The sequence below is a fragment of the Pagrus pagrus genome (genome assembly GCF_965226575.1).
Source record: "Pagrus pagrus genome assembly, chromosome: 4".
Lineage (NCBI taxonomy): Eukaryota > Metazoa > Chordata > Actinopteri > Spariformes > Sparidae > Pagrus > Pagrus pagrus.
In genome coordinates this window covers 24,050,275-24,075,280 of record NC_140188.1, presented here as the reverse complement: position 1 = coordinate 24,075,280, position 25,006 = coordinate 24,050,275, and the positions used below count along the sequence as shown (strand labels likewise).

General features: G+C 39.7%; 3 protein-coding genes and 1 long non-coding RNA gene across 10 annotated transcripts; 2 read left to right on the top strand and 2 right to left on the bottom strand.

Moving 5' to 3' along the window:
• Positions 1 to 510: 510 nt before the first annotated feature.
• On the bottom strand, positions 511 to 2,930 carry LOC311256023 (zona pellucida sperm-binding protein 4-like). 2 transcript variants are annotated; one of them, XM_084350770.1, is made up of 10 exons: positions 2,657 to 2,930; positions 2,436 to 2,557; positions 2,249 to 2,351; positions 1,948 to 2,165; positions 1,784 to 1,872; positions 1,578 to 1,705; positions 1,187 to 1,379; positions 958 to 1,096; positions 799 to 877; positions 511 to 688 (listed from the first exon to the last, which is right to left on the bottom strand). In XM_084350770.1, the coding sequence occupies exons 1-10, from the start codon at positions 2,868 to 2,870 to the stop codon at positions 597 to 599; spliced, it is 1,377 nt and encodes a 458-aa protein (XP_084206896.1). In that variant the 5' UTR covers positions 2,871 to 2,930; the 3' UTR covers positions 511 to 596. The 2 variants fall into 2 exon arrangements, with proteins under 2 accessions (XP_084206896.1, XP_084206897.1); XM_084350771.1 differs by having other exon boundaries at positions 799 to 862.
• A 24-nt stretch (positions 2,931 to 2,954) lies between these two features.
• LOC311256022 lies at positions 2,955 to 3,941 on the top strand. 2 transcript variants are annotated; one of them, XR_014622431.1, is made up of 3 exons: positions 2,955 to 3,030; positions 3,582 to 3,660; positions 3,812 to 3,941. It is a non-coding gene; the product is annotated as an uncharacterized lncRNA (long non-coding RNA). The 2 variants fall into 2 exon arrangements; XR_014622432.1 differs by having other exon boundaries at positions 3,582 to 3,714.
• LOC311256020 (uncharacterized protein) lies at positions 3,312 to 11,309 on the bottom strand (the record flags this gene model as incomplete). Of its 4 annotated transcripts, none has more annotated exons than XM_084350766.1 (14): positions 3,312 to 3,634; positions 3,727 to 3,756; positions 3,841 to 3,903; positions 3,981 to 4,028; positions 4,122 to 4,304; positions 4,434 to 4,454; positions 4,577 to 4,621; positions 5,626 to 5,676; positions 5,761 to 5,859; positions 6,041 to 6,385; positions 8,231 to 8,287; positions 9,443 to 9,787; positions 10,509 to 10,701; positions 11,228 to 11,305. In XM_084350766.1, the coding sequence occupies 12 exons, from the start codon at positions 9,639 to 9,641 to the stop codon at positions 3,576 to 3,578; spliced, it is 1,200 nt and encodes a 399-aa protein (XP_084206892.1). In that variant the 3' UTR covers positions 3,312 to 3,575. The 4 variants fall into 4 exon arrangements, with proteins under 4 accessions (XP_084206892.1, XP_084206891.1, XP_084206890.1 ...); XM_084350765.1 differs by having other exon boundaries at positions 11,187 to 11,272; XM_084350764.1 differs by lacking the exon at positions 10,509 to 10,701 and having other exon boundaries at positions 11,228 to 11,309.
• A 17-nt stretch (positions 11,310 to 11,326) lies between these two features.
• Positions 11,327 to 21,012, top strand: LOC311256021 (P2X purinoceptor 5-like; the record flags this gene model as incomplete). 2 transcript variants are annotated; one of them, XM_084350768.1, is made up of 12 exons in its annotated part: positions 11,327 to 11,463; positions 12,363 to 12,513; positions 12,969 to 13,040; positions 16,357 to 16,432; positions 16,669 to 16,765; positions 17,210 to 17,290; positions 17,396 to 17,537; positions 17,863 to 17,999; positions 18,442 to 18,535; positions 18,791 to 18,856; positions 18,950 to 19,032; positions 19,405 to 21,012. In XM_084350768.1, the coding sequence occupies 12 exons, from the start codon at positions 11,327 to 11,329 to the stop codon at positions 19,475 to 19,477; spliced, it is 1,209 nt and encodes a 402-aa protein (XP_084206894.1). In that variant the 3' UTR covers positions 19,478 to 21,012. The 2 variants fall into 2 exon arrangements, with proteins under 2 accessions (XP_084206894.1, XP_084206895.1); XM_084350769.1 differs by lacking the exon at positions 19,405 to 21,012 and having other exon boundaries at positions 18,442 to 18,546.
• Between the last annotated feature and the right edge of the window lie 3,994 nt (positions 21,013 to 25,006).

Here is a 25,006-nt window from a genome sequence, read left to right as displayed (position 1 = left end):
CAGGTAAACAAGCCGGGCTGTCGCGGGTGCGCGCGCAGCTCAGAGACGACATCTTCCAGGTCAGAGGTAGTAGGTCAACCTACAGACCCCGGATGTTGACAACAGACGAGCCCGGACTCAGAGGGGAATAGCACTAGCGTATCGTAACAAAATATTGGTGAAATGAACTAGTTTCGTGGTAGATAATGCGTTATATAGAGGCTGTGTGTCGATGCCCCGTTACTCGCATTATATGGATATATCGGCGCTACACTGGATCTAATTTCGTCCGAACGACGCCGAATGACACCAAAGTTATCTGGGTGAGTACATGACCATATATTTTGCTGGAAATAAGGTCCAGGTTGTAAAAAACGGTAGTTATCCTTTAATATCAAGAGGTAATGCTGGTCACTGAGGTGAGTTTTGGGGTAGGCCCATTCTATTGAAAAGTGGACCTTCTGACACCTTCTGACACCTCTTCACAAGGTTAATGTGAAAATGAAAATGATATTAACATGATATCTAACATCTCATTATGGTAAGGTTGATTTATTGTCAGTACAAATCATTGACAGTTACTTCCAAATACTACCAACTATCTCTTTTCTGTTAATTTACAGCAGGTAAAGAAGAGGTCCACCAGAGACCTCACTGTAAAGAATCGTCTGTCCTGGCCCTGATGTGATTCCTCTAAATTTTCTCCTTCCTGAAAGACATGGAAAAAACAAAGACTCACAGTGTTACGTGTAAACCAGAGTGTAAATGAATAATCCAGGACAGATTCATAAAGGATGAAAATGCTGCAGATCCACTTACCGTTCCCGCAGGGTTGTGAGCAACCTGGTCCTTTACATAACTCTATATCACAGTGGAAATATACCTGTAGAAGGACATCCTAGTTAAAAAAAAAAGAGAAAAAAAATCACTAAGGCTAAAAAATACCAGCGTCTCATTTGAAAAAAGAAATTCTCTCACCAGATGTTCAAATGTCGGGGGCTTCACAAATGAGAACATCTTGACTGAAAACCTCTTATGAAGAGAGGGATACTTCAGCTCCTTGTTGGAGACGACTGGCAGCACAACAGTTCTGTGGCTATCGCCAGTGAAAGGACATCTGGATCAGACACAAAGTTGAGCTTGAGTTGATCAAAGTACAGGTAAAGATGTACATAAAATATAGACTGCTGCTTCCATGAGGATTCACCCTTTAACAAGCAGCTTCCATCTTTTGGGGTCATGAGGGTTTTTAGTCGGTGTCGCCCAGCAGTCCTCCAGCAGCAGCTTCAGATCCTCGTCCTCATGTTTGAGAACAAACACCTCCACATACACAGGCTGGCCGAGCTCAGTCACTGTCGGAGAGTCTCGAGACGAAGAGTAGAAAGACCTGTAATTAGAATCTGTAGATAAAATGTAAAAACAGAAGTATTACTACTGGCCCTTCAAAGTAAACAGCAATTAATTCATTTTCATGTCATGTATATACTTTCTCAGGATATTTTGTTGAATAAAAGCATACATACACATACATTTATAAAAAAAACTTTTATGGACAGTAAAAGTAATCATTAGGAATGAAATGCAAATATAAACTTGACCTTTGGCAAACCTCATTTCTGTCCTCAGTCGTCCCTCACTCTTCAGTGTCGATGGGGACTTTTCTCCCTGAACGTCGATGCCCAGATGAGTCATTTGGGCAAGGGCAAAGCTACAATGCACAGTAAGACTAAAACAGAAAACAAAACAAACGATTGAAATGAGTCTCCATTACCTTCAAAAAGTAAGACACGTTTTCATTTCTTACTGGAAAGGAGTGTCACGAAAGATTGAGCCTCCCTGCGAACGTTGTTTCACCTCAATGTTGACCCAGTACGTTATAGTCCCATCAGATATCTGCAAAACACAACCAGATATTCAGTCACAAAAATACCATCTGACTTGTTTAAAGAATATGGATTTTACATCTACCATGGACTGCGTGCCACAATCAGAGAATGGAAAGCTGAACGTGACAGCATCCTTGGATCTTTTTCGGGGTTTACAGTTGTGGCTTTGGCTCGAAGGGATCCAGACTGCATCCAGGTTCAGAGGTGGGACTGTGGCGTTCTGAGAAATGGTGATGTCGAACCCATCCTTGTTGCAGGAAGGATGTCTCGACACCAGTGGGTTACTGTTTTTGCTCACTTCTGTAGAAAACACGCAGAGAATTAGCGATAAACTGCATTCTGAAACATGCTACGGTGTTTATCTGCACAAATGAAACCACAACCTTCAGCGTTCCTTTCACATACGAGAGGTATTGATCTGATAATATTAACTCTTCCCCTGTCCGCAGGTGCCATGATGACAATCGTCAGATTTGTGATATATTTCTGTTGAACAAAGATTAGAATATGAGAAAGACAACTGTACACTGAAATCTAAAATTAAATAGTTTGAGAGACTTTTCTGCTCACTTGTCTTCTCACAAAACATCCATGTGAAGCAACCGTGAAGGTAACAAAGGTGTCAGTTTCTTCCAGGAAGTAGCGACACTGCTCTGCTACAGCAGCAGCTTGGTAATATCCGCTGCGATCATCTGTGTGAAAATTTGGACACGAGCAAGAGCACAGCAAACACTTCAAAGCTTTTTTTTTGTATCATCATCAACACCATATATTTTTAGTGTCTGACTCACCTTGAACATAAATAGTAAAAGGCAGATCAGCAAATTGTCCCTTTGATATGTTGACAGACATGAACCCATCACGGCAAATCAGCGCGTTGTCATCCACAGTGTTGTAGATTGCCGCTTGAAATTGTTTTGAAGAAGAAACAGCTTCACGCCTCAAAAGAAGCAGCCAAAATGAAATACGTGTCACCAAGATGAAGTCTGAATTGTGAGCCTTCATCTTTGGAGGCTCTCTGACAGGTGGAGCCGCTGCTTCTCGTTTGGCTTAATTGGCACGAGAGTAAAAGCAGCTCACAGTGGTTCTGTCACCTCACAGAATCGGGGTCCTGTGTTTAAATCAACTGGTTTCTGCTAACAGGCTACAGTGTTCATGTGGTTTGGTAAGAAGGCCTGTACCTACTTTCATTTACGATCAACAGAGAAACACACAGAGCTTACATTTTATCCACAGGTCAGACATGTTTTATTTGGTCAAAAAGCAGTTTATTTTGAAAGTATTAAACTAGGATGTCACGCTATGATGAAAAAAAAAATCATTTTGCATTATCTTGACATCACAATTTGTTGGGGTCTCTACCAAACAAACATGTTTTCTTACATCTGCAGAACAAGATCGCTTGGCCAGGGCATCTACATTAAAGTGCTGGATTGTCACACAGCTTCTGTCATTTGGATATTTCACTATTACATAATGCACAACTCACATACATACGTTTACCTCACTCAGCACATACAGTATACAGACTTTTATTTTTTGTATGTAAAGATCTTTACACATAGATGTACAGGCAGTGATATACAGTGCATTTTTACAACACACAAACACAATAAGTCATGCAGCAAGTTTAAACTCTTTGTGTTAAATGAATCACGAGCGACTGGATGGATGTTGAAAACATCTCAGCAGAACTGTGTCCTTGGTTCTCTACAGGTTGTTGAGCTGCTCTGTGCTCCTGTTATAAATCGGGTTTTTGTATTCACGATCTGAGGAGCAAAAAACGGAGAAGTGGGTGAGCAGTTTCAGCGCACAGCATCATTTCATCTCGCACATGCCCACAGATGAAGTCAGCACTCACTTTCTTCGACTGTCTTTTTCCCCACATTTCCTGCAAAATGAAACACCTCAGTGAGTTTTGTTTATGCTGTTTATTCTCACAACAGATGACTCGAGGCAAAGAAAATCGACTTACCTCTGCGTTGATTCCTCGCCTGAGTCGACATCGCTTGCTGCTTGCTGAGCTCACTTTGGTTAACTGAGTGACAAAATGACAAAGTGAAATTCCTGGCAGCATTTTAAATCATGTATTATAATAACAAAAGTGTATCATACCATAATGATGCCGACTGAAACTTGCTTGCCGTAATCTGTTGAAGAGTTCTGCAGGGGAGAGAGAAGACGGAGTTTCTCATGACAAGGTGATAAAAGACACCAGTAATACAGACTGCAGTGATTTAACTGAATACCAAGCACCTCTATGAAATCTCTGTTTTCTTCTGTGACTTTCCATCCTCTCAAAGTTGAACTGGTCCACGTTTGGATAAATCCCACTCTGAGTGGGTTGAGTCATGTCCGGGTGAGGCTGAACTCCTGGTACACCGCTGAGATTTCTGGAAGGGTGGTCCCACTGGTTCACTCGACCTTGGTCATCATTTTCTGACATTTAAACAGGATCAGTTCAGAGTTTATTGACATTGGGATACGATAACATTTAAACAAAGTGAATTAGTGAAGATGACTCTGAAATGAAGGATCAAAAGAGAGAGAGGAGCTGTGTGAACGCACCATAGACAAGGTTGTCTTCTCCTGTGGGAAAATGAAACACATTGTGAGTTTCTTGTGAAGAAATAAACACGTCATAATAAAACAGAAACAGAAATATTACTTGAGTGAGAGTGTGTGTTTGTTTCGTTATTGTGATAGATTACCTCTCTGTCGTTCTCTGCCTGTTTCCTGAGGTGGAGCACTAGCACCTGCAGTGAGACAGACAGACATTTTGGAAAATATGCTTGTTTTGTGTCTCAACAAAAGTTGGATGAGGAGATTGATACAAGGCTACTGCCAGCAGTTTGTTAGATTAGCTTAGCATCAAGACTGGAAACTGCGAGCATGGCTTGGTTTCAAGGTTGTTTTAGTTTTATTTCTTTTTTTTTTAAGATTGAGCAAACAAGATATTATGTTGTTAATTAGTTTTAATAAACTTTTGCCGAAGGTGCCCACAGATTTGCTACCCTTGGACAGACACATGGCTAACCCATAGATTTATATAATTACTAGATACCAGATGCAAAGATGGTGGTTTTCTGGCTTCCGTGTTAACTTCCTGGTTATGTGGCCCACTGAATACATGCAGTAGAGTTCCCCCGCCTGCAAGTTCCCACTCAGCCTATAGACTTTACAGACACCGCAGATTTTGAAATTGCCTTTCTCAGCTTGAGGGAAGTTTTACAAATATAAAACCTCACAACTGACCTTGTTTGCAGCTCCTGGTGTCCCCTTTTTCTAGTCTTTGTGCTAAGTTAAGCTAATCGCCTCCTGACTCTGGTTACACATTAAGCATTCAGAGAGTGGTTCCCTATCAATCTTTTCACCTAACTCTGTCTTGTCAATATGCTTTTTCTACTGTTATGTATATTTTCCCTGTCCTTTGTATGATATATCTTTTTTAGATAACTTTCAACAGATGCAACTCTTTATAACAAATCAAACTTTATCAGATTCAAGATTCCTTGAGGCTCAACGGGCTAATAAATAACACAATATAATCTCGAAATCCAGCAATTAGAAGGGGAGGGTTTGACCGTAACAGTGGCCGCTCCTTTTAAAAAAGTTGGATAAAAAATTGTACTCGTCCTTTAATAATCGTCCTCATATTCCTGTGCTCTGGCGTTAAAATAACTGTGTACCAAGCAACATTCAACCATGGAAGCATCTAATGTAAATGGTCAGTTGTGAAGTTATTGCTCATTCTCAGTACCTGCAGCCGCAGGATTGCCCATATTGTCGGGTGTCCAGGTAACATAGCCCACTGAAATAAAAACAAAAAGTATTATTAAAGAACCAACCAATCCATCAGCTCAGTGAAGGAGACAGACAGGGCAGGTATACTCACAGATGTACTTCAAGCAGCAGTAGCCACCGACAATCAGCAGAATGAAAGCCACGCCAGCACAGATGAAAACCAGCAGCAGGATCTCTTCACTCACTCTGCCTGCATGATAAGTTGTGGTTTTTACAAAAGATGCATCTCACAGGAAACTCTTGCTGTTTCGCTCGTCCTTTCACATGAGTTTGGCCTATGAGGTCTGTGACCATGGAAAGGAAGAGGCCCGATGCCCTTCACTAAATGAGAAAAGCAAGACCTTCAAAGCTTTAAATAGAAATCCCCTCACCTATCTCAGCTACCAATTGCACTTGAAGACAGTCCTTCCCCTGCTCACAGCGGTAACACCCCAGGTCGGAGTTTTTAAGCTCGTCAATGCAGATGGAGTAGTTCCCCTCTGAGCCCTGGTTTGGAAAGGCTTTCACCCGACCATATCTGGGGTCCGCGAACTTAACACGGCCATTAGATGTGAGCTTGACCAGGTTCATCTGAGGAAGGTGGACCCATGACACCCAATTGAGGCTTCTTGTCAAAAAGTTGCATGGTAGGAGGACAGAGGAGCCGAGTGGAGCACTGAGTGTACGCTTCTCACAAAGCCCCGAGTCGTCACAGGAGCTCGCAAGGTTCGGCTCATCTGGACAAGAAGAGACAAGAACAAGTTTATGAGTTACTGAAGATATTCACAACTTTTATCTGAAAATCCTCAAATTAAATGTCAGGGTTGAGAATAAATGTGTTACATGTAACTGGATAACACGTTTATATGGCAACTAAGCAGAATAACATAAAAATGATATTTAACTTATTGCAGACAGACCTTATGTTTTAAATGGGGAAAATAATGATCTGCAGTATATTGGAAAAATTTTTTAATTAAAATATCGTAGTCAACTCTACACAGTAGAAATATCATATTGTGTTGTCGTCAACAGATCTGCCAACTTTTCAGTACGTAAAGTCACAAACACGACATGATGACTCAATGATAAATTAAATCGACTGAATAATGTATAAATAGATCAAACAATTCAATTAGCAAAAGACGATGAACATCTGTCAAGAAACTTACCATTTGAAGACACACACATGAAGCACAGGGCTAACAGAAACATCAACCTGTCTGCAGTCATTGTCAGCGTTTGGTACAGTGTAACCAGCAATGTGGTTCTGCTGCATGCTAGACCCTCTAAGCATCATGGGACAAAACCGCAAGACCATCACAGCTCTTTTAGTCATTTGCGGAAATGCTTTGCTGTGTTTCAGTTTCACACCTTCGACATGCTTGACAGAACTGGTTTTGTTTTTCAAACTGTGTGCTGATCAGGTCAAACATTAAATTCAAATCAATGAAAATGTATCTTTAACACTGAGAATGCGTGAAAGCTCTGAAATGTCTATCACTGTCAGACCACTTCCGGTTAAAATCTGGTGATGCTTCAGAAGAAAGCAGGCTTCTGATGCGCAGATGAAGGCAGACTTTGTGGTCACACGGACTGATTTAAAGGCCGAGATTGTATGTGTACCTAACAACTGTGTTTATCGAACACAAATATTTTGTATGTCAGGTGTATCTATGTGTGTAACTAACCACCTATCTCAGCAACCAATTCCACTTGAAGACAGTCTTTCCCCTGCTCACAGCGGTAACACCGCAAGATCGCATTTTATTAATTAAATAATACTCTAATCCTTTAATTTCACAAAAGAACTTACCATTTGAAGACACACATATGAAGCACAGGGATAAAAGAAAAATCAACCTGTCTGAAATCATTGTCAGCGTCTCACACAGTGTGACCAGGGGCGGCACCAGGGATTTTAGGCCCCATGAAGAAATATCACATCGGGCCCCATCAACACAGGCCACGTGCAACTGCTGTCACCACATCACCAGGACCCAGTCGACCCATTCAAAGCTTTCCATAACTTGCAGTCCAACACTTACAGTATGATGTTTACTGCCAGTGAGCTGTGTTATTATAACACTGTGCAGACATACATGCAACAGTCTGCATACAGTGGAATTCACTATTTGACGCAAGACTGATACTCTCTATAAGAAATGTGCTAAAGACCATGTTTAACAGTCTAAATGCATTTTTTATTGTAAAATTATTGAATGGAAAATGAGTTGAACACATGGTAGTATACATGTTAGCAAAACAATGAATAAAGTCTATATCTGTAGATGTCATTAAATGGCCATAATTCAGTCTGCATCAAAGCATCTGACTTGAAGGTTTTATTTTAGTATTGGCTGTAACTTTAATATAGACTGAGTCACTCAATGCTTCAAACTGTCCAGCATCCAATACAAACTATAGGCTGTTTATGTTTCATATAATTATCATTGTGTGGAAAAATAATAACAGTGTTTGATTGAAAAAGTTTTGGCTTCCTTTTTTCATAATAGTAAAAAAAAACAACAGACGCCCACAATGATGCTAACTGACATGTCATACGACACAGTGTTGCTCACCCTCTTGAGATGGTTCATTGGGTCGGGGACGGCGTGCTGATGAATCTTTTCTTGAGTCTGGTAGGAGGGGCAAGGACAACAGATTTAGTATAATTAGCTTGCTAAACATTTACCTGCGCTGATTAAATGTAGGTTGGAAAGGAGTGAAAGGTATCTGTAAATGTAGCTAACAGGTTAAATTCAACCACTCACAGACTACACCCACCTTTCTCTGAGAAAAACTGGGTGACATACTGTTGCTCTTTCTTTTCTACGGAGGCGTTTTGCTGCCACACAATAAAAAAAACCTATCACTTTAACACATGAAAACTTTATTGTAAGAACGTGATCATTTATATTGTTATTATATCTTATTTACATGATTTGATGAAGTTCTACTTCATGCTTGGGTTGAGACAGGGCGAGATTTTGCTCTTATTGAGCACGGTGGATGAAATTGTGATCAGTATGTGTACAGTAAGGAGGATTTTAAAATGCATGGGGCTGCACAGAGGAAAGAATCAGTCATCCTCCCTCTGGAGGTAGCGTCGTTCCTCACTGATCAGCTGGAGGGACCATGGATACAAGCTACTAGTAAAGGGAACTATAAATATACACACTTTACCTTCTCTGTCTGTGTGGAAATGTAACGTTTTCACATCACAGATGACGAAGAAAGCCGTGAAAATGTGAAATGTAACTGTGAATGCAAACGTCTATCTGAGATTCTCTCTGTGACATACAAAGGCCCTATTTAAACAATCTTAGCCATGGCGCAAGTGCACTTAAGGTGTATCCAGTTTAATTTTGCTAGTTACATGGTGGATAATCTAAAACATTTCAGTCATCAGCTCACTTGAAAAGTAGAACAAGATTATATCTAAACAGTCGTCAGCAAACTAATTCTGCTGCGTATCCAGTCAGCAACTCAATTCCTGTGTGCCCATTACTACAGTATGTTTAAGTTTTCTTAAACTCAGCTTGTAAAATGTCTATAGCACTAGTTGAAAAACTTTTTTGCTCGTCGTGACCCATTAATTAATGAAAGCCATGCCAGCACAGATGTAAACCAGCAGCAGGAGCTCTTCACTCACTCTGCCTGCATGAGAAGTTGTGGTTTTTACAAAAATGCGTCTCACAGGAAACTCTTGCTCTTTCGCTCGTCCTTTCACATGAGTTTGGCCTAAATGAGAAAAGCAAGACCTTCAAAGCTTGAAATAGAAATCCTCTCACCTATCTCAGCTACCAATTCCACTTGAAGACAGTCCTTCCCCTGCTCACAGCGGTAACACCCCAGGTCGGAGTTTTTAAGCTTGTCAATGCAGATGGAGTAGTTCCCCTCTGAGCCCTGGTTTGGAAAGGCTTTCACCCGGCCATATCTGGGGTCCACGAACTTAACACGGCCATTAGATGTGAGCTGGACCAGGTTCATCTCAGGAATGTGGACCCATGACACCCAGTCGGGGCTTCTTGTCAAAAAGTTGCATGGTAGGAGGACAGAGGAGCCGAGTGGAGCACTGAGTGTGTGCGTCTCACAAAGCCCCGAGTCGTCACAGGAACTCGCAAGGTTTGGCTCATCTTGACGAGAAGAGAAGAACAAGTTTCTCAAGTTACTGAAGATATTCACAACTCTTATCTGAAAATCCTCAAATTAAATGTCAGGGTTGAGAATAATTAAGCAGAATAACATAACAATGATATTTAACTTATTGCAGACACTGATTACAAATATAACACAGACTGATTTTTAAAAAAACTAGTCCAGTATTACTGGATCAGTTAGTAGACCTTGTGCTTTAAAGGGGGAAATAATGATCTGCAGTAAACAGAAAAAAAGAAAAGTATTTAAATAATGCAAAAAATATCGTAGTCAACTCTACGCAGTAGAAATATCATATTGTGTTATCGTCAACAGATCTGCCAACTTTTCAGTATGTAAAGTCACAAACACGACATGATGACTCAATGATCAATTAAATCGACTGAATAATGTACAAATAGATCAAACAATTCAATTAGCAAAAGAGGATGAACATCTCTCAAAATACCTTACCATTTGAAGACACACACATGAAGCACAGAGCTAAAATCAACCTGTCTGCAGTCATTGTCAGCGTTTGGTACAGTGTAACCAGCAATGTGGTTATGCTGCATGCTAGACCCTCTAAGCATCATGGGACAAAACCTCAAGACCATCACAGCTCTTTTAGTCATTTGCGGAAATGCTTTGCTGTGTTTCAGTTTCACACCTTCAGCAGTCTAATGTAAGAATGCGTGAAAGCTCTGCAATGTCTCTCACCTATCTCTATATCTGTCAGTAAATGGCCATAATTCAGTCTACATCAGAGCATCTGACTTGTTCCAGGATAACGATGTAGGCATGTGTAACTGTGGGTGTTTATCTGTAGAATGATGTTGGATCTGTCCCCTTATGTCTGGTGCGGGGAGGATGGCACGGCCACATAGGCTCTCACACTGGCTCACTCTTTAATCTGGCATGAAAACAACACACAGTCCTCAATAACAGTGTGTAAGGCAAATGCAAGCATTCAAGTCTCCAGCTCAGGAGTATTTTCCTTTTTTTCTTTACAAAAGACTAGTATAATAAACATTTCCCCATCACAATGTCATTATAGTCCTTTAGCCAACGTTCTAACATTAAACAAACATGTTGTGATAGCAGTAACATTATGTATGCCTTTTTATAGAGCACCCAGGAACAAGAGCCATTTTCTGTCATAAAAAAAAAAGAAGCTACAAATGGAATACAAAATGACAGTTGCATGTGAAGCACAATAAAAATCCCTTCTCACATTAAACATGAGATATCATAAAGCTGGAATTACAAGTTTATCATATAGTGGCAATATGTGAAACCCGCATTTAACATGAGCCTACCAGGCATGAAAACAACACACAGTCCGCAGTAAACAGTGTGTAAGTCAACAGCAAGCATTCAGGTCTGAGAAGAGAATACCGGATGTCAAGAAGGCCCGCCATTATTTTGAAATCCCTAACCGGATATCGCGCCTGTTGCCGCTGACTTGACGCTGATGATGACCCGCGCTGCTGCTGTGCTTGAGGCCACTTGACTGTTCATCCAGGAGGAGCTGCAGGATGGCCGGGAGCTCCTTCAGAGGACGCTTCGTCGCCTTGTTCGATTACAAAACGGAAAAATACATTGTCGCCAAAAATAAGAGAGTTGGAGTTTTGTACAGACTCATCCAGTTATCTATCATCGGTTACATTATAGGGTAAGTGAACAACTTTAACACACATATAACATAAACCAGCCTACCTAAAGCTTGGCAAATAATTATAATATCAGTATCTAAATGTCTGTGAGAAGTTTATGCCGAGCTGTAGCTTTAAAAAGGTATTTTAAATAAATGATTACATTTAAATGTAGAAACGTATGGGTGGCTGGCTGATGACTGCGTGTAGCAACAGAACAGGTTTTTCACACTAGAACCTGTTAAACACCAAGTTTCGCTCATTGTCAGTGCACTCTTGTGACTCTATTTTCCCTGCAGTATTTCCATTAATTAAAAAAGCTGCAGTAAACCTTATCTAGTTCATTTTATTGTTGTTGGTTTAAAAATGACAGGAATGTTTTTCTACAATACTGTAGACTGCATCTTAGCAGTACTTTTAAGTCCTTATCAGAGTATTATGTAATTATAGTAAAGCTGCAATGAATAATCTATTAATCAATTATGTTGATGAAGGTTCTCAGTATTAATCAATTAGTTCAACTAAATTAAATGAATCTGCATCAATTTTGATAATCGACGATCGATTAATCGTTTTTTTTTGTCTTTTTTCTTTTGCTTTCTTTACTCTCTATAACAGTTTATTGGATATCTTTAGGTTGTGGACAAAAGACATTGGTCTTTTGGGAAACACTCATATAACACGTTTCACAATTTTCTGACATTTAAAAGACCAAACAACTCATCGATTAATGAAGAAAATAATCAACAGATTATTCAACAATGATAATAATTGTTAGTCATGGCGCTAGATCATAGAGACTCCTTTTTTAGTCATTTTTATTTACTGCTAAAAATGTTTTATGTATAGACACACAAACCTTCTGAAAATACAACACAACTTTCACTTTCCACTTTTACTTTTTTGCTTTCTCCCACAGGTGGGTTTTCTTAAGCAAGAAGGGCTACCAAGAGACCGACGAGGCCATCCAGAGTTCAGTCATAACTAAACTGAAAGGAGTCTCCGTGACAAACACCACGGAGTCTGGTCTGCTTGTGTGGGGACCAGAGGACTACGTGATCCCACCACAGGTGAATTCACATCTAGCTCTGCAGGATGTGCACATGTAGCCTTTTCAGGGCAAAGGTTCATGTCTTTTATCTCTAGTGAACAGCTACGGTGGGGTGGGGTGGGGTGGAAGTGAAACTGGAGAAATGAAGACGACAACTTTCCGAAGCATTTTTTCTGCATGTCTGCAGGATTTTACTGAACTGCAGTGGTAAGACGCATCAGTGTGGGCTGGCAAAGTAACAAACAGTGAACAAGCTGCATGAATGAAAAAAACAAATAGTCACACAGGCAACAGGCACATTCAGTGTGTGACAGCAGTTCAAACGCAGGCAGGATGTGTGTGGGTTTGATAGGGGTTTATATATCCTCAAAAAGCAGGATTGAGGTCTGCAGGCAGGAGTAGGGTCGGGTGATCATCATCATCATAGTATGATGTCAATAAATAACTAGTTTACATTGTTTTTTCTACATACAGGGTGAAGCTGTTCTGTTTGTTGTAACAAATTTCTTAGAGACACCAAACCAGAAGATTGGATACTGTGCTGAGGTAAGAATATTATTTAGAGTTGATTGAAATAGTAAAACTGTGGTGGGATTTCCTTAAGTAAACGGTACTTTCATAATAAAAATGCTTCAGACAATGACTCCCAAGTATTTTACATTTCCCATCTAATTTTATTACGTGAGTTCAATGTACAATGCAAGGTTTTTCTATCGTGTAGAGTCAATGTCCACAAATTAAATACAAAACTTACACACAAACCTTCTTTGTTTATTCAGTTATTACATATAAAGTTAAGGGGAAATTCTACTTCTAGTATTACACATAAAAGTAATGCATTTTCAAATTGATTATTCTATCTCCTGTCATAAATCGTGCATGTTGTTATTTCATTTTATACGCATGGACTCAACACAAAAGAAAAACTGTGCATCAATAGTGATTCTTTACATTGGGCTTATGTATTCGAATTAGATTGAACCGTTACATGTATTATGTACTAATAATTATTTACATATTTGATAACATAACAGAAGTACTAATCCTGGTATTATGCAGTGTGGTATTTGACAGATGCATTTTGCAAAGTAACAGCAGCAGTGGTCATGTTATCTTTGTGTCACCTCATTTTCACAAAACACTAAAATCATCTCAACAATCCATGAAATGCATCACACATTAAACCCCCGACAGATGAATATTAGCAAATTTTAGTTAATTTTCACTTTAAAATGTCAAAAGCTAGAAGAACCTGAGATCCTTTAAAGAGATATTTTAAAGCAACACCATGAGTGAGTGAAAGTGTCTTTGCACAGTTACATAATGAGCTCCTCAACCCTTTCACTGTGTTCAGTCAGAGCCTTTTCTTAAGATAGTTGTTTATGGACGTGCACGCATACAGTAGTCGAACTCGTGGCACTGGAGTTGTGCATTCACGCTAGAAATGTAAAACGACCAAGATCACATGATACATGCATTCATAATAGACAAAGACACACCTGAACTACGGGCCAGTTTCATGATGTGTGTTATTCTTGTGATTTATGACGAGGGGAGCTGAATTTTCCCACAGTGCTCCAAAAGTTTTCATCTCGACATTAAGTTAACGACAAAGTCCGGATTTAACAATGGTGATAAAATAGCGTAGAGGCTAACTGGAGTGCCAGGGAAAAGCACTGGGGGTTTCGATGATTTTGGTTTAATGGGCATGAAGTGCGGGTCATGTGACACCCACTGCCTCCAAAAGACCTTATCTCATATTTAATAAATAACTCCCGAAGTTAATCAAAGTCTGATTCTCAAACTTTCTCATGTCAAAGAGCCCTAAACTGACACAAAGTAGACCACGGACCCCGGTCTGATGATAATTTTGCTTTTAGATGTTTTATCTGAGAATGTGTATGAAACCTAAGACAAAAATAGTCATACATTTTATCATTGTGTATCTTATGGATGAAATTATAGTGACAATAAATTATTCCCCTTTGTGCTGAGGAGCCCCTAGAACCCCTTCAAGGACCCCTAAACCAGTGTTTCTCAAAGTGAGGTCCTTGAACTCCGTTTGAAAAACACTGGCTTGGGGAATTAACTTTGCCTGCTCCTTATAAGAGTCTGTTTTCAGCGTTCAGTATTACTGACAATGACGCAGACCCCTCTCATACTGTTGTTTTTGCGTCACAGACTTGTCACTTGGAAGCACCACAAACATGTTATTTTGTTGAAGGTAACACACAGTCAGTTTTCTGTTGTGCATGTCAGCTGGCTGGAGGGCAGGATGTGTTCAAACACTGTGTCCTCTTACAGGAACGCTGCTCAGCTTGCAGTTTCGAGCTGTCAGAGACTAACTGTGTTTGCTTTAAGGTTACTTTATTTACTCTCCACTGTTTGACGTCTGATCATTGGAAACTATTTCAGCCGGCAATATTCAAGATGTGAAGGGAAATGTTTGACAAAGGTTTGGGAAGAGCTACAAATGACCTGTGTTGTAATTAAGATTAATGAAATCGTTAATAAACAGAAACTTCTTCTTCTTACCTGATAATTCAGTGAACTGTAAAGCATGTTCAATGTCTTGGTAAATGGTCACTTTTGCCAATCAGCTACCAGTGGCACCATAAATCAGTACGGTGATATGCAGCAAATGGCCACAAGTTTATGTAAATGTAACAACAATCTACTCAGATACATCTACTCACTCAGATGGTGTCCCAGTTGTATGAAACACACTTATTATTAGTAGGTCTTTAGTATGTGTTGGATGGACACATTGCCGTAACCCCCCTAAAGTCAGTCTGGAAATTAGAAAGTTTTGAATCATCAGTGTTATTGTTGATGAAGGTTCGAAGACGTTTCACCTCTCATCCAAGAGGCTTCTTCAGTTTCTAACTAACTGGAGAGGAGTTGGCAGGCTTTTAAACTCTGTGCCGAGTGTCCTTACAGAGTCGTCAGGGCCACTTGTGGGTCATTGGTCTAACCGTCCTTCATGTGGGTTGCTAGGGCTAGGTGAGCCCAGGTGTGAATGGTTGTTAAGCTGTCTGGGGATAGAACTCAGTACTGCATTGTAGGTGGATGATAAGTCATGTAGTAGGCCACCTCCTCCGTTCCAGTTTGACATAGATGGTTTCCTTTACTCCTCTTTCAAACCATCTGTCTTCTCTGGCCAAGATGTTTATATTGCTGTCCTCAAAGGAATTATTTTTCTCCTTCAGATGTAAGTGGACGGCAGAGTCTATAGTCCCTCTCCTGATTTCTGTATCATGCCGACAAATGACTTGAAGATGGCACGACCACCGCTCTGTATTTTCTCCACAGTGCTTGGTCACAACAAAAGACTTTTGACAAAAGCTCCCACACCTCCTTCTTCTTTCTACGAGTGTGTATGCCCATGTGTCTCAATTATGCTGTTAGTCATTTCTCTCAACTGTATCTCCTGCTGCAAATTTCCAGAGGGTTCCTGGTATGTAAACTCAGCCTCTCTTGGCCTCCTGACTCACTGCAACAGCCAAGGAGAATAGCAAGCCTGTACAGCAACACACAGCCATAAAACACTGCTCTTGTATACATTTCTGCTCTACCCGGTCGGGCTACCCAAACGTCTGAAAGGCTACCCCACACCCGACGTTTGGAAGTCAAAATTAGGAGACGCTAAATCAAAATTATTTAATACTAAGTCAAAATCAGGAGCTAGTAAGTCAAAATGATGAAAACCAAGTCAAAAGATGAAATTATATCGACATGACAAGATACTTCTGACTTACTGTATGTATTTTAATGGGCTTCCATAGTACGAGCCTTGCCATACGGCTCCAGAAGTCCAGATTCATGCGTCTTACAGTGCGACATTTTCTTCCTGTGTTCGCAGAGTCCGAAAGTGCTGGATGGCCACTGTCGAAACGATGAGGACTGCGAAGACGGAAAGATGGTGGAGGCTGGACACGGTGAGAAAGAAACATCACGGATTTTAAATTGCCATTGAGTCTAAATCCAGCAAGGTTGAACTCTCTGTGTCACGGTATTTTCCAGATAAATGAAATGAAATTTTAAAAAGAATATAATTTCAGAATTCTCATTTGAACTGGTTGTACATAATCCATATATTTGCAATAGAAATGCAAGCGTAACGTCTTTTCCAGTGAAAAACTGGATGATTTCAGCTCGTCTGTTCTTTCTTAAGGAATAAGAAGTGGTCGATGCATGAGAAAAGATGAAAACTCCACTGGTACCTGTGAAATCTATGGCTGGTGTCCTATTGAAAGAATGTTCAAACCACAGTAAGGAGAAATACGATCATATGAAAACTGTGACACACATGAAAACAGTTAAGCTCATATTCTTTCTCTGTTTTGATGGATTTGATCACCCTCACACATACACACACATTCAGGTGAGGTAAAACCAGGCACAGCCAGTGTGGTTGAGAATAATTAAATAAACTATATTTTCATACATATATATGTTTAAAAACTCTTGGTTTAACATTATCCTGAATGCAGAACCCTGCTGGAAACATGCTAAATGATATAACAACCAGCAATTCCTGAAAAATGTGTTTCTTTTAATGCAAGATTCCCGTCTGACAATGACATTGTGTGAGCTGAGGAGCTTCGTTAAGCACAGTCTTTTGAATAATTACATATAAGCACATTAAAACAAGAAGTCCAACAGCAAGACAAACGTAATAACAAGCCTCATTGTTTTGTTTTGTTTTTTTCCAGAGGACCTCTGCTGACAAATGCTGAAAACTTCACCATCTACATCAAGAATTTCATTTCATTTTCCAAATTCACATTTTCAAAGTGAGTCCTCTTTGTGTTCAAACTCACCATGAGCTCTCCATGTACTGCTTGGTTAACTGGAAACAGTTTCAGCTCACACCACTGTGTTTTCTTTTCAACTGTAAGGTCCAACGTCCTTGAAACGACTGACAACTCCTACTTGAAGAAATGCAGATACAATGACGAGCTGCATCCCTACTGTCCCATCTTCCGCCTGGGAGACATCACCAGGCGAGCTGGATACAGCTTCCAGGACATGAGCACATTTGTTAGTATTACGCTCGGCAACTTAGATTTTAATTGTTCAATTTTTTTGATGTATATATGTTCTCCTACAGAGATCTTGCTTGAATGCCATGGAAAGATCTTAAACAAACAAGCTTATATTGATTTTTACAAGCCATACAACACTGGTGCAGATGCTGACATTATTGTAACCTGACCTTTTTACGTTCAGGATGAGGACACATCAACAGAAAAAGGCACTGGTAATTTGGGCAGAACACTGGCTGTAACAGCAAGAGTAAACGTGTGTCGTTAGGGAGTGAGCATCAGAGGGTAGGACATGAGTGAATCTGTGATCTGTTTTCCAGGGCGGCTCCATTGGTATTATGATTGAGTGGGACTGTGACCTCGACAAAGGCTACTCCAACTGCAATCCACAGTACCACTTCACTCGGCTGGACATCGGCGTCTCCAAAAAGACCATCGCCCAGGGATTTAACTTCAGGTGAGACTCGCTGCAAACACTGTCTTAATCACTGCAACACTTATATTGGATTTTTGCCAATAAATGCACATTGTTTCTGTCAATCAATGAGACTTTCTTGTTGTGGAATTAACATATTCTGCCTACTCTTCGTCCTAAATGTACACATTCACTTGGCGAGAAAAGAAAACTACTCAGTCAACGGTTCTCATCGCGAGTGCATAATTAAAACATCATCTTACCGGCTGGTCATGTCAGCAGAAATGCTTATTTGCAGATGCCTATGTTTAGTTTTGTAGCCTTTATCAGCTGATACAGATGGCGTGCCGAGATGTTTTCGACAATGTCATTAACTGTATTTACAATTAAAAACATGATTCGACAGGAGAAAATTATGCACAAGTCTTGAAACTATTTTTTTTCGGGTTCTCATGCCTCCATTGCTCTTTTTTTCCTCCAACAGACACACTCGTTATTTCAAAGATGGTGCTGGTGAGAGCTTTCGATCTCTATACAAAGTCTACGGTGTCCGGTTTAACATCATGGTGCATGGAAAGGTAAGGACAATGTAAGAGACAAACGTTAGCACATAACAACAAACTGATAGAAGCTTACAGGGTCTTGTATTACCCAGATAACAGGTTTAAGTAGTTTTGTGATGTTTGTACAATTGTGTCTCAGCAGACTGCAATTCTGACATGTTAATTAAATTTTCTTTTTTACAAAAGGCAGATCTTTACTTCTGTGCTTTTAAGATGATTTCTGTCATTTTTCTATAACCGCATTTCCTGTATTTCTGCTTTTATACACAGGCGGGGAAATTCAGCATCATCCCAACGGCCATCAATGTCGCTTCAGGACTGGCTTTGATGGGCGCTGTAAGGAACTGCACAGGAATTTTTCTTTGACCTTTATATTTGCCAATTTGGACGATCACATCACTGAATATACTGTTTAACTTCATTGAACAGGGAGCATTCTTCTGTGACATGGTCCTTCTCTACCTGATGAAGAAGGGCGACTCTTATCGAGAGAGGAAGTTTGAAGGATCCAGGTATTAAAAGCAACACACGAGTACAGATTTCTTTTTCTAAGAACGTATCACACCACTTATTTTCACAGTTTTAGTTAGTGCTGCTTGTGTCTTTAATGCTTTAACTTAAGGGCATACAGTTCATGTGCAAACTTTTGGGTTATAATATGATCAGTCTGTGACTTCATGCCAGCTGTCAGTTTTAAATGAATGATGAGGTTTCCTTTGGTGCTGCAGTCGTGAAGCTCTTCCAAAGACAATCATCTGTACATCTAGTGAAAGTAACACTGGTAGCAGTTTTTTTCTGATCTTAAGCTGTTCTTGGCTAGTGTAATTTTGATGTGTCACATTTTTCATATACATCAACCATCACAATGTGTCTCTGTTCCACAGAGATACACCAAAATCAACACCTGAAGGCAACTGTGAGGAAAAAAGCGTGGAGCAGGAGCAACTGAGGTCTTAGTCTTTTCACTACGTGAGAGGAGTTTGTCCAAGACAAAAAAATCCCATCAAGAGATATTCCATCGACTTTATTCAGGTTTTAGCCATAAACTGTGTGTATGTTTAAGTCTTTTAAACCAAACAACAGTTAATTTATGGAAACTTTTAAAAAAAAATGTAAAAAATGTTTTATATATTTCCTGCAGAAAATATTGTTGAAAATCTAAAAGATATCAAGATACAACACTTTTAATGTTGTTCTATTTTTTTATGGTCATTATGATGTGCTGTGTAAAGGTTGTAATTCTGACTGCTGATTGGATAAAAGGACTTTTTTATAAGTCACATTTAGTGCCTGAAACAGCAAGGACAACTCTGATACAACTGACTAATGCTAAGTTCATTTTGACAACACTGTGGAGTATAATACTGTATATATTTGGTTCAAACGTCATTGTTCACCAAATGTCCACACAGAGGCCTCACACTGTGGCTCAGTGTTTATGCCACACATCACTGATGTGGCTCTTCATGTTGCACAAACTCTCATTAGAGGCGGTGCTAGGTTGTTTGGACTCTGGGGACTGCGTTCACTTTTTAAGTCCACTTTTCTACCAGAGTTGTGGGAGGCGACAGATCAAACACACAGACACGTGGATGGATGAGAGCAACCCATCAGGGTACTTTGCCCTTGTGTCATGCCCCCGCCCCCTTTTGGGTGTAAACAGCCCCTCTTATTTGACTGGGTTTCTGCCAATTTAATGGCATAAAATAAGAATACCACATGGATTTTTAGCTATTAGGAGCCCAAATCTGATGGTCAGACAGGGAAGCGATCATGTTATGTTGTAGTTGATCCATCTAATGAACGAAATAGTGGATGATGAGTGTTCTGTCTGACACACACAACTACCTTATTGAATGTTCAGGTCATTTTTTCCTGTCATCTATCATCTTTTCTGTCATTAAGACGCTTTGTTTTGCTGTTTTATAATCTGTCCAATGTGACTTTATTGTAAACTAATGACATCCCTGTGGCGTAGCACAACGCTGTCATTGTTTTGACAGCAGTTTGTGCCTGACCGTTTACTACGAGCTGAGAGGAGGTCACAACAGGTCTGTTTAGTTCCACTTCCAATGTTACTTTATGCTGTTTATTAGGTCCTTTATTAGAAGGTAGGTCAGCTGAATTTATGTGTATTATTAATGTTAAAAGACCCTCTGCTCCTGGAGGTCTGGTAAACCAAACCCCATTCTAAAAGCAGGTGTTTTATAGTGGTGACTTGTTTTTTCTCAGTAAAAACTGTAGTTACAACTGTACAGAGGCTCTTTTTTGATTCAACTAATTTCAGAATTAGAACTTTTTGCTTAAATGCTAAGTTTTTATGCTAATATGCTCACTTTTTTTTTTGCTAAAATGTTTTCCTTTTGTGTGTGTATTACTAGCCCATGCAAACACAAGGAGAACACAGAAGTGCCAGTTTGTTCTCCAACATATTTGTGACTTGAGAGCGGTCAATCATCATTTGTTTTTACTTACGTACGTTTTTAAATAAAGATTTTAATAAGAAACATGATGTATTTTGACTTGATTGTTTATCATAACAATTGCAAAACACAAGAAGAGTTTAAATAAGGCAGTAGCTGCAGCACTTGAAGCTAACATAACACAACTGGACGTACATGTAAAATATGCTTAAACCCAGTGAAGCCTCTGGCTGTCTACACAAGATCACGGCATAATTGCTTTGTGACAGCATGTTTATTGGCTTTTCTCCAGCATGCCTTTTACAGTTCTGGTTTATAAATTCAATAAATGGTACAGATGATGTAATGGTGTTGAGCTAAACTCTTGATGCTGTGCCAGTGCCGAGTGCACAGTAGGGACATCAGTGGCAAGAAATATCTTTATTTCTGGGTGTGAACATTTTCTTTTCCTAAAAAATTAATTCTGAAAACAAGTAAAACATGTTCTTTGTTAAAAATGTCCTATGGGGAAGAGTGGAGAAGCACCAAGTAAACACCAATCTGTCAACTCCTCAGCACTGTCACCATCCTTCATTTATTTTTTAAACCTACAAAGCTGTAGTATGACTCAGACCGGAAAGATTGAAATGGTGGGAGAGATATTATCTCTGGCTGGTCACTCCATTACAGTGGAGGTAAATACAATGATTATATAAAGTCTAAGGACATTGTTTCTGGAGAGATATGTTGTTGCATTTCTTAAGTTTATTTTCCAATGCAGTCTTTGCTGGTTGCCGTTTGGTGAGTGCAGCTACCCTGCCAACAACTTTGACAGCAAATAAACACAAAAACTAAAACCCTACAGGGTCTTTTGGAATGTAAAATATGTGTGATTTGTTGTAAATGGAGTAAAACATACAACAACAAAAAAATAATTGTAATAAATTCTCATGCACAGTATAATATAACATCTTGCACTTCCTCATTATTGCCAACAGATGTCACTAAAGGGCAACATCATGCTGTATTCAACCTCATAAACACTTCACAGCGGGGAGAGTCAGCCCGAGCTTAAACAGCATACTGTATCGTATTAAGGCTCTACTCATAATCACTAGAAGGGCTTCTGGGGTATAGAATTTATGAGTATTCAGATAATAAGAGTATGATGTTATTTACCCTATTTGACCCCCTATGCACAAAATATTAGAAACTTGAGAAAATACGCAGAGGAAGTGAGACAGCTTTTCATTTCTCTTAATAAACCCACAGAATCACCTTGTCAGATATGAGGAGCAATGATGATGATTTCTGAGTGATTAAATGTAATAACTTATAGAGGCAGTCGGTTGAGGACAACATTATTTCATTTAGTTGTGCTAAGGGTGCATCGTTACTGTTTTTCATGTATAAAGGTATATTAGACGTATTCTAATTAAGGAAAATTAAGTGACAGTTTCTCTTTAGTTGTGTCACAATCCTGTGCACTTTAAAGTGTACTTGATCAAACCTGCATCTTATTCGCATGATTGATGTGATCTCTGACAGCCTTCCGCCTTTTTTGTGTATTTTCTGTTTTAAAACTACATTTTCACATTCTCACTGTAAATTTATATTTTCACAATAACAGAATTACACAATCACCTTTTTCTGAGGTTAACAATTGGATAATATTAAAGAGGTAATTATTTGATTAACTAATTGAACTAACATTACTGAATTGTGGTTTTAGAAAAAGGTGGTGTCTGTACAGTCATTACATTTAAACTCATTTGTACACATATTGTGTTTAGCTGTGAATATCCAAAGGGATGAAGGTAGCTCTTCAGTACAGCAGCATGTTAGCTTTGTCACTGTCCGCATGTTAGCATTAGCACTGTGGACTCTTAGCCTTGTTTTGGTAATATATGTCCAGAATTTGAGTTTGAAATATGAACTTAGATTAACCTTAACATTAACTCTTAATTCAACATTGTATCTAAATATCTGATAGTAAAGTTGTTGTAGTTTTCAGCTGGGAGATGTATTCCAGCGGCAGGTTTGCTACATTGTCTGATAAGTTAATGAAATAAACTCTCAAAATGTAACGAAAGGACATCTGTTCTCCTGACTAAACGGAAAAATACACCTGTCTGGATTCAAGTTTCTGTTTTGCAGATCTAAGAGAAGCTAAATTACCTCATTAATTCATCGTAAAACAAACTTCACACTTCAAGATCGATATAAATTAAAACTCATCAGAACAGCCTTTGTTTGTCTTTCCACAAAATTCTGTCTACACATTGTTATTGTCCTCCACTGCACGCCTCCTGCTCCTGCCTGCTGTATCTCATCTGCATGGTCATAGTTGTAAATCACCTCCATACTGTGTCCTCTGTCGGTCAAACTGACCTCCATCAGTCTTGGAGGCTGTTTAGGCTATGAGTCTGGTGTCCACTAGCTGGGCCTAGTTGCCTGTGGTTACTTCCCTGAGGCTGTGGTCCAGCTACTAGCCTCTAACTCCACGGCTAACTGAGCTGAATAGCTAACAGCAGCTAGCTACAGCCAAAGATAGCTACAGCAACGAGTATAGAGAAGCAGTTGTCAGCTACTCTGGTAAGCTAAAGGTGCTAAGCTGGCCCCTATTTTTTTAAGCTGCCTTTGGATGCGGGCAGAAAATTGGGGCCCTAAGAAGAATTTTATTTTGAGCCCCCCCCCCCATTACAAAATGACTCTTTCAACAACTGGACAAGCCTTTTACAGATGCACACGTCTGCATTTTTTGGATGCAAAGTCATCAATGAGGTCATCACATGACAGCTGCTGTGCCACTTCTGAGTTGATGCTTATGATAGCCAGGCCACTCAAGCGTTCTTGCGCCATTGATGAGCTTCAGTTTTGAAAAGCTTCCCTCAGCAGGGAGAGTTACTGCAATGGGGCTAGCCTCCTCACAAAGATTAAAATGCAATTAATGGAAATATGACTACAACTAATAATAATAATGATTTGATTTGATGATATTTCTATATTTAAATATTTTTATATAGTTATTTTTACATCTTGTACTTAGGTTCTATATTCCTACACTGCTGTTTGCTGCTGCAACGCTTTAAATTTCTCCATTGTGGGTCAAATAAAGTATCATCTTAATTCATCTTATATTCTTATACTGTTATGAATTAAATTCACCAAGAGATGGCGACATTTTACCTCCATAAAAATAGCCCAAAACTTCTATTGATAGCATAGATTGCTAGGCCTTAAACCTGAGCCAACATGACCACCAACTGGTCAATTAACCGCTCCTTTTTCAACAGAGGTGAATGTAGATGCAGTTAACAAGACATTTAATACATGATAATCAGGGCCGCTGGAAAATTTAATCTCCAGTCCACATCTAGACAGAATTATCCTCTCTTCTGTCTCATGATTAGCATGCTAGCAGCTGGGGTGTAACATACCCACCTTCAAGTGAAGCACGAGCCTCTTCTTGTTTTGACTTTGTCTTTCTTTTGCTTGCTCCTGATTCATATTGCCGTTTGGACGCCATCTCTCCACCTGCATACAACTGCCTGTCAGCGCATCTGACCGCTGATTGGTCAGATGCTGCGTGCTGTCAATCATTGCGGCAACGTGTGCGGTGTCAGATTATTCGTCTCTTTCTTTTCTCTCCTGCCTCGGGCTGACTCGGTGCTCTATGCGCGCCTCACGGCAGCGATGCGCATCCTTTGCGCATTTGCAGAGAATGCGTCCCCTTGCACAAAATGGGGCCCCCCACGGATCGTGGGGCCCTACGCACAGCGCGTGTTCTGCGTGTTGGGAGGGGCGGCGCTGGATGCGGGCCATATCTTACAAAGATATTTCTGCTTTAAGCCTAGAGAAAGGAAGTCACACCCCTTCCAATGTGTCACAGAAAAAGTATTTTAAAATCAGAATCAGAATCTGAATCTGAATCTCAATCGCTTTTATTGCCAAGTGAGTTTACACATACGAGGAATTAGCTGTGGTCTGTAGGCGCAAAACAACAAACAATGCTAAAAATACCTAAAAGACACAATAAAAATGTAAAAATAGAAATAGAGTGTGACCAATTTTAAAGTAGATG

What these genes read in the sequence shown, in the direction of transcription:
- LOC311256023 (XM_084350770.1), bottom strand. Translation starts at nt 2,870, where the DNA reads ATGAAGGCTCACAATTCAGACTTCATCTTGGTGACACGTATTTCATTT. An exon ending in GATGTTTTGTGAGAAGACAA is followed by an intron (nt 2,352 to 2,435) that starts GTGAGCAGAAAA and finishes TTTGTTCAACAG; the next exon opens with AAATATATCACAAATCTGAC. An exon ending in ATTGTGGCACGCAGTCCATG is followed by an intron (nt 1,873 to 1,947) that starts GTAGATGTAAAA and finishes TGTGTTTTGCAG; the next exon opens with ATATCTGATGGGACTATAAC.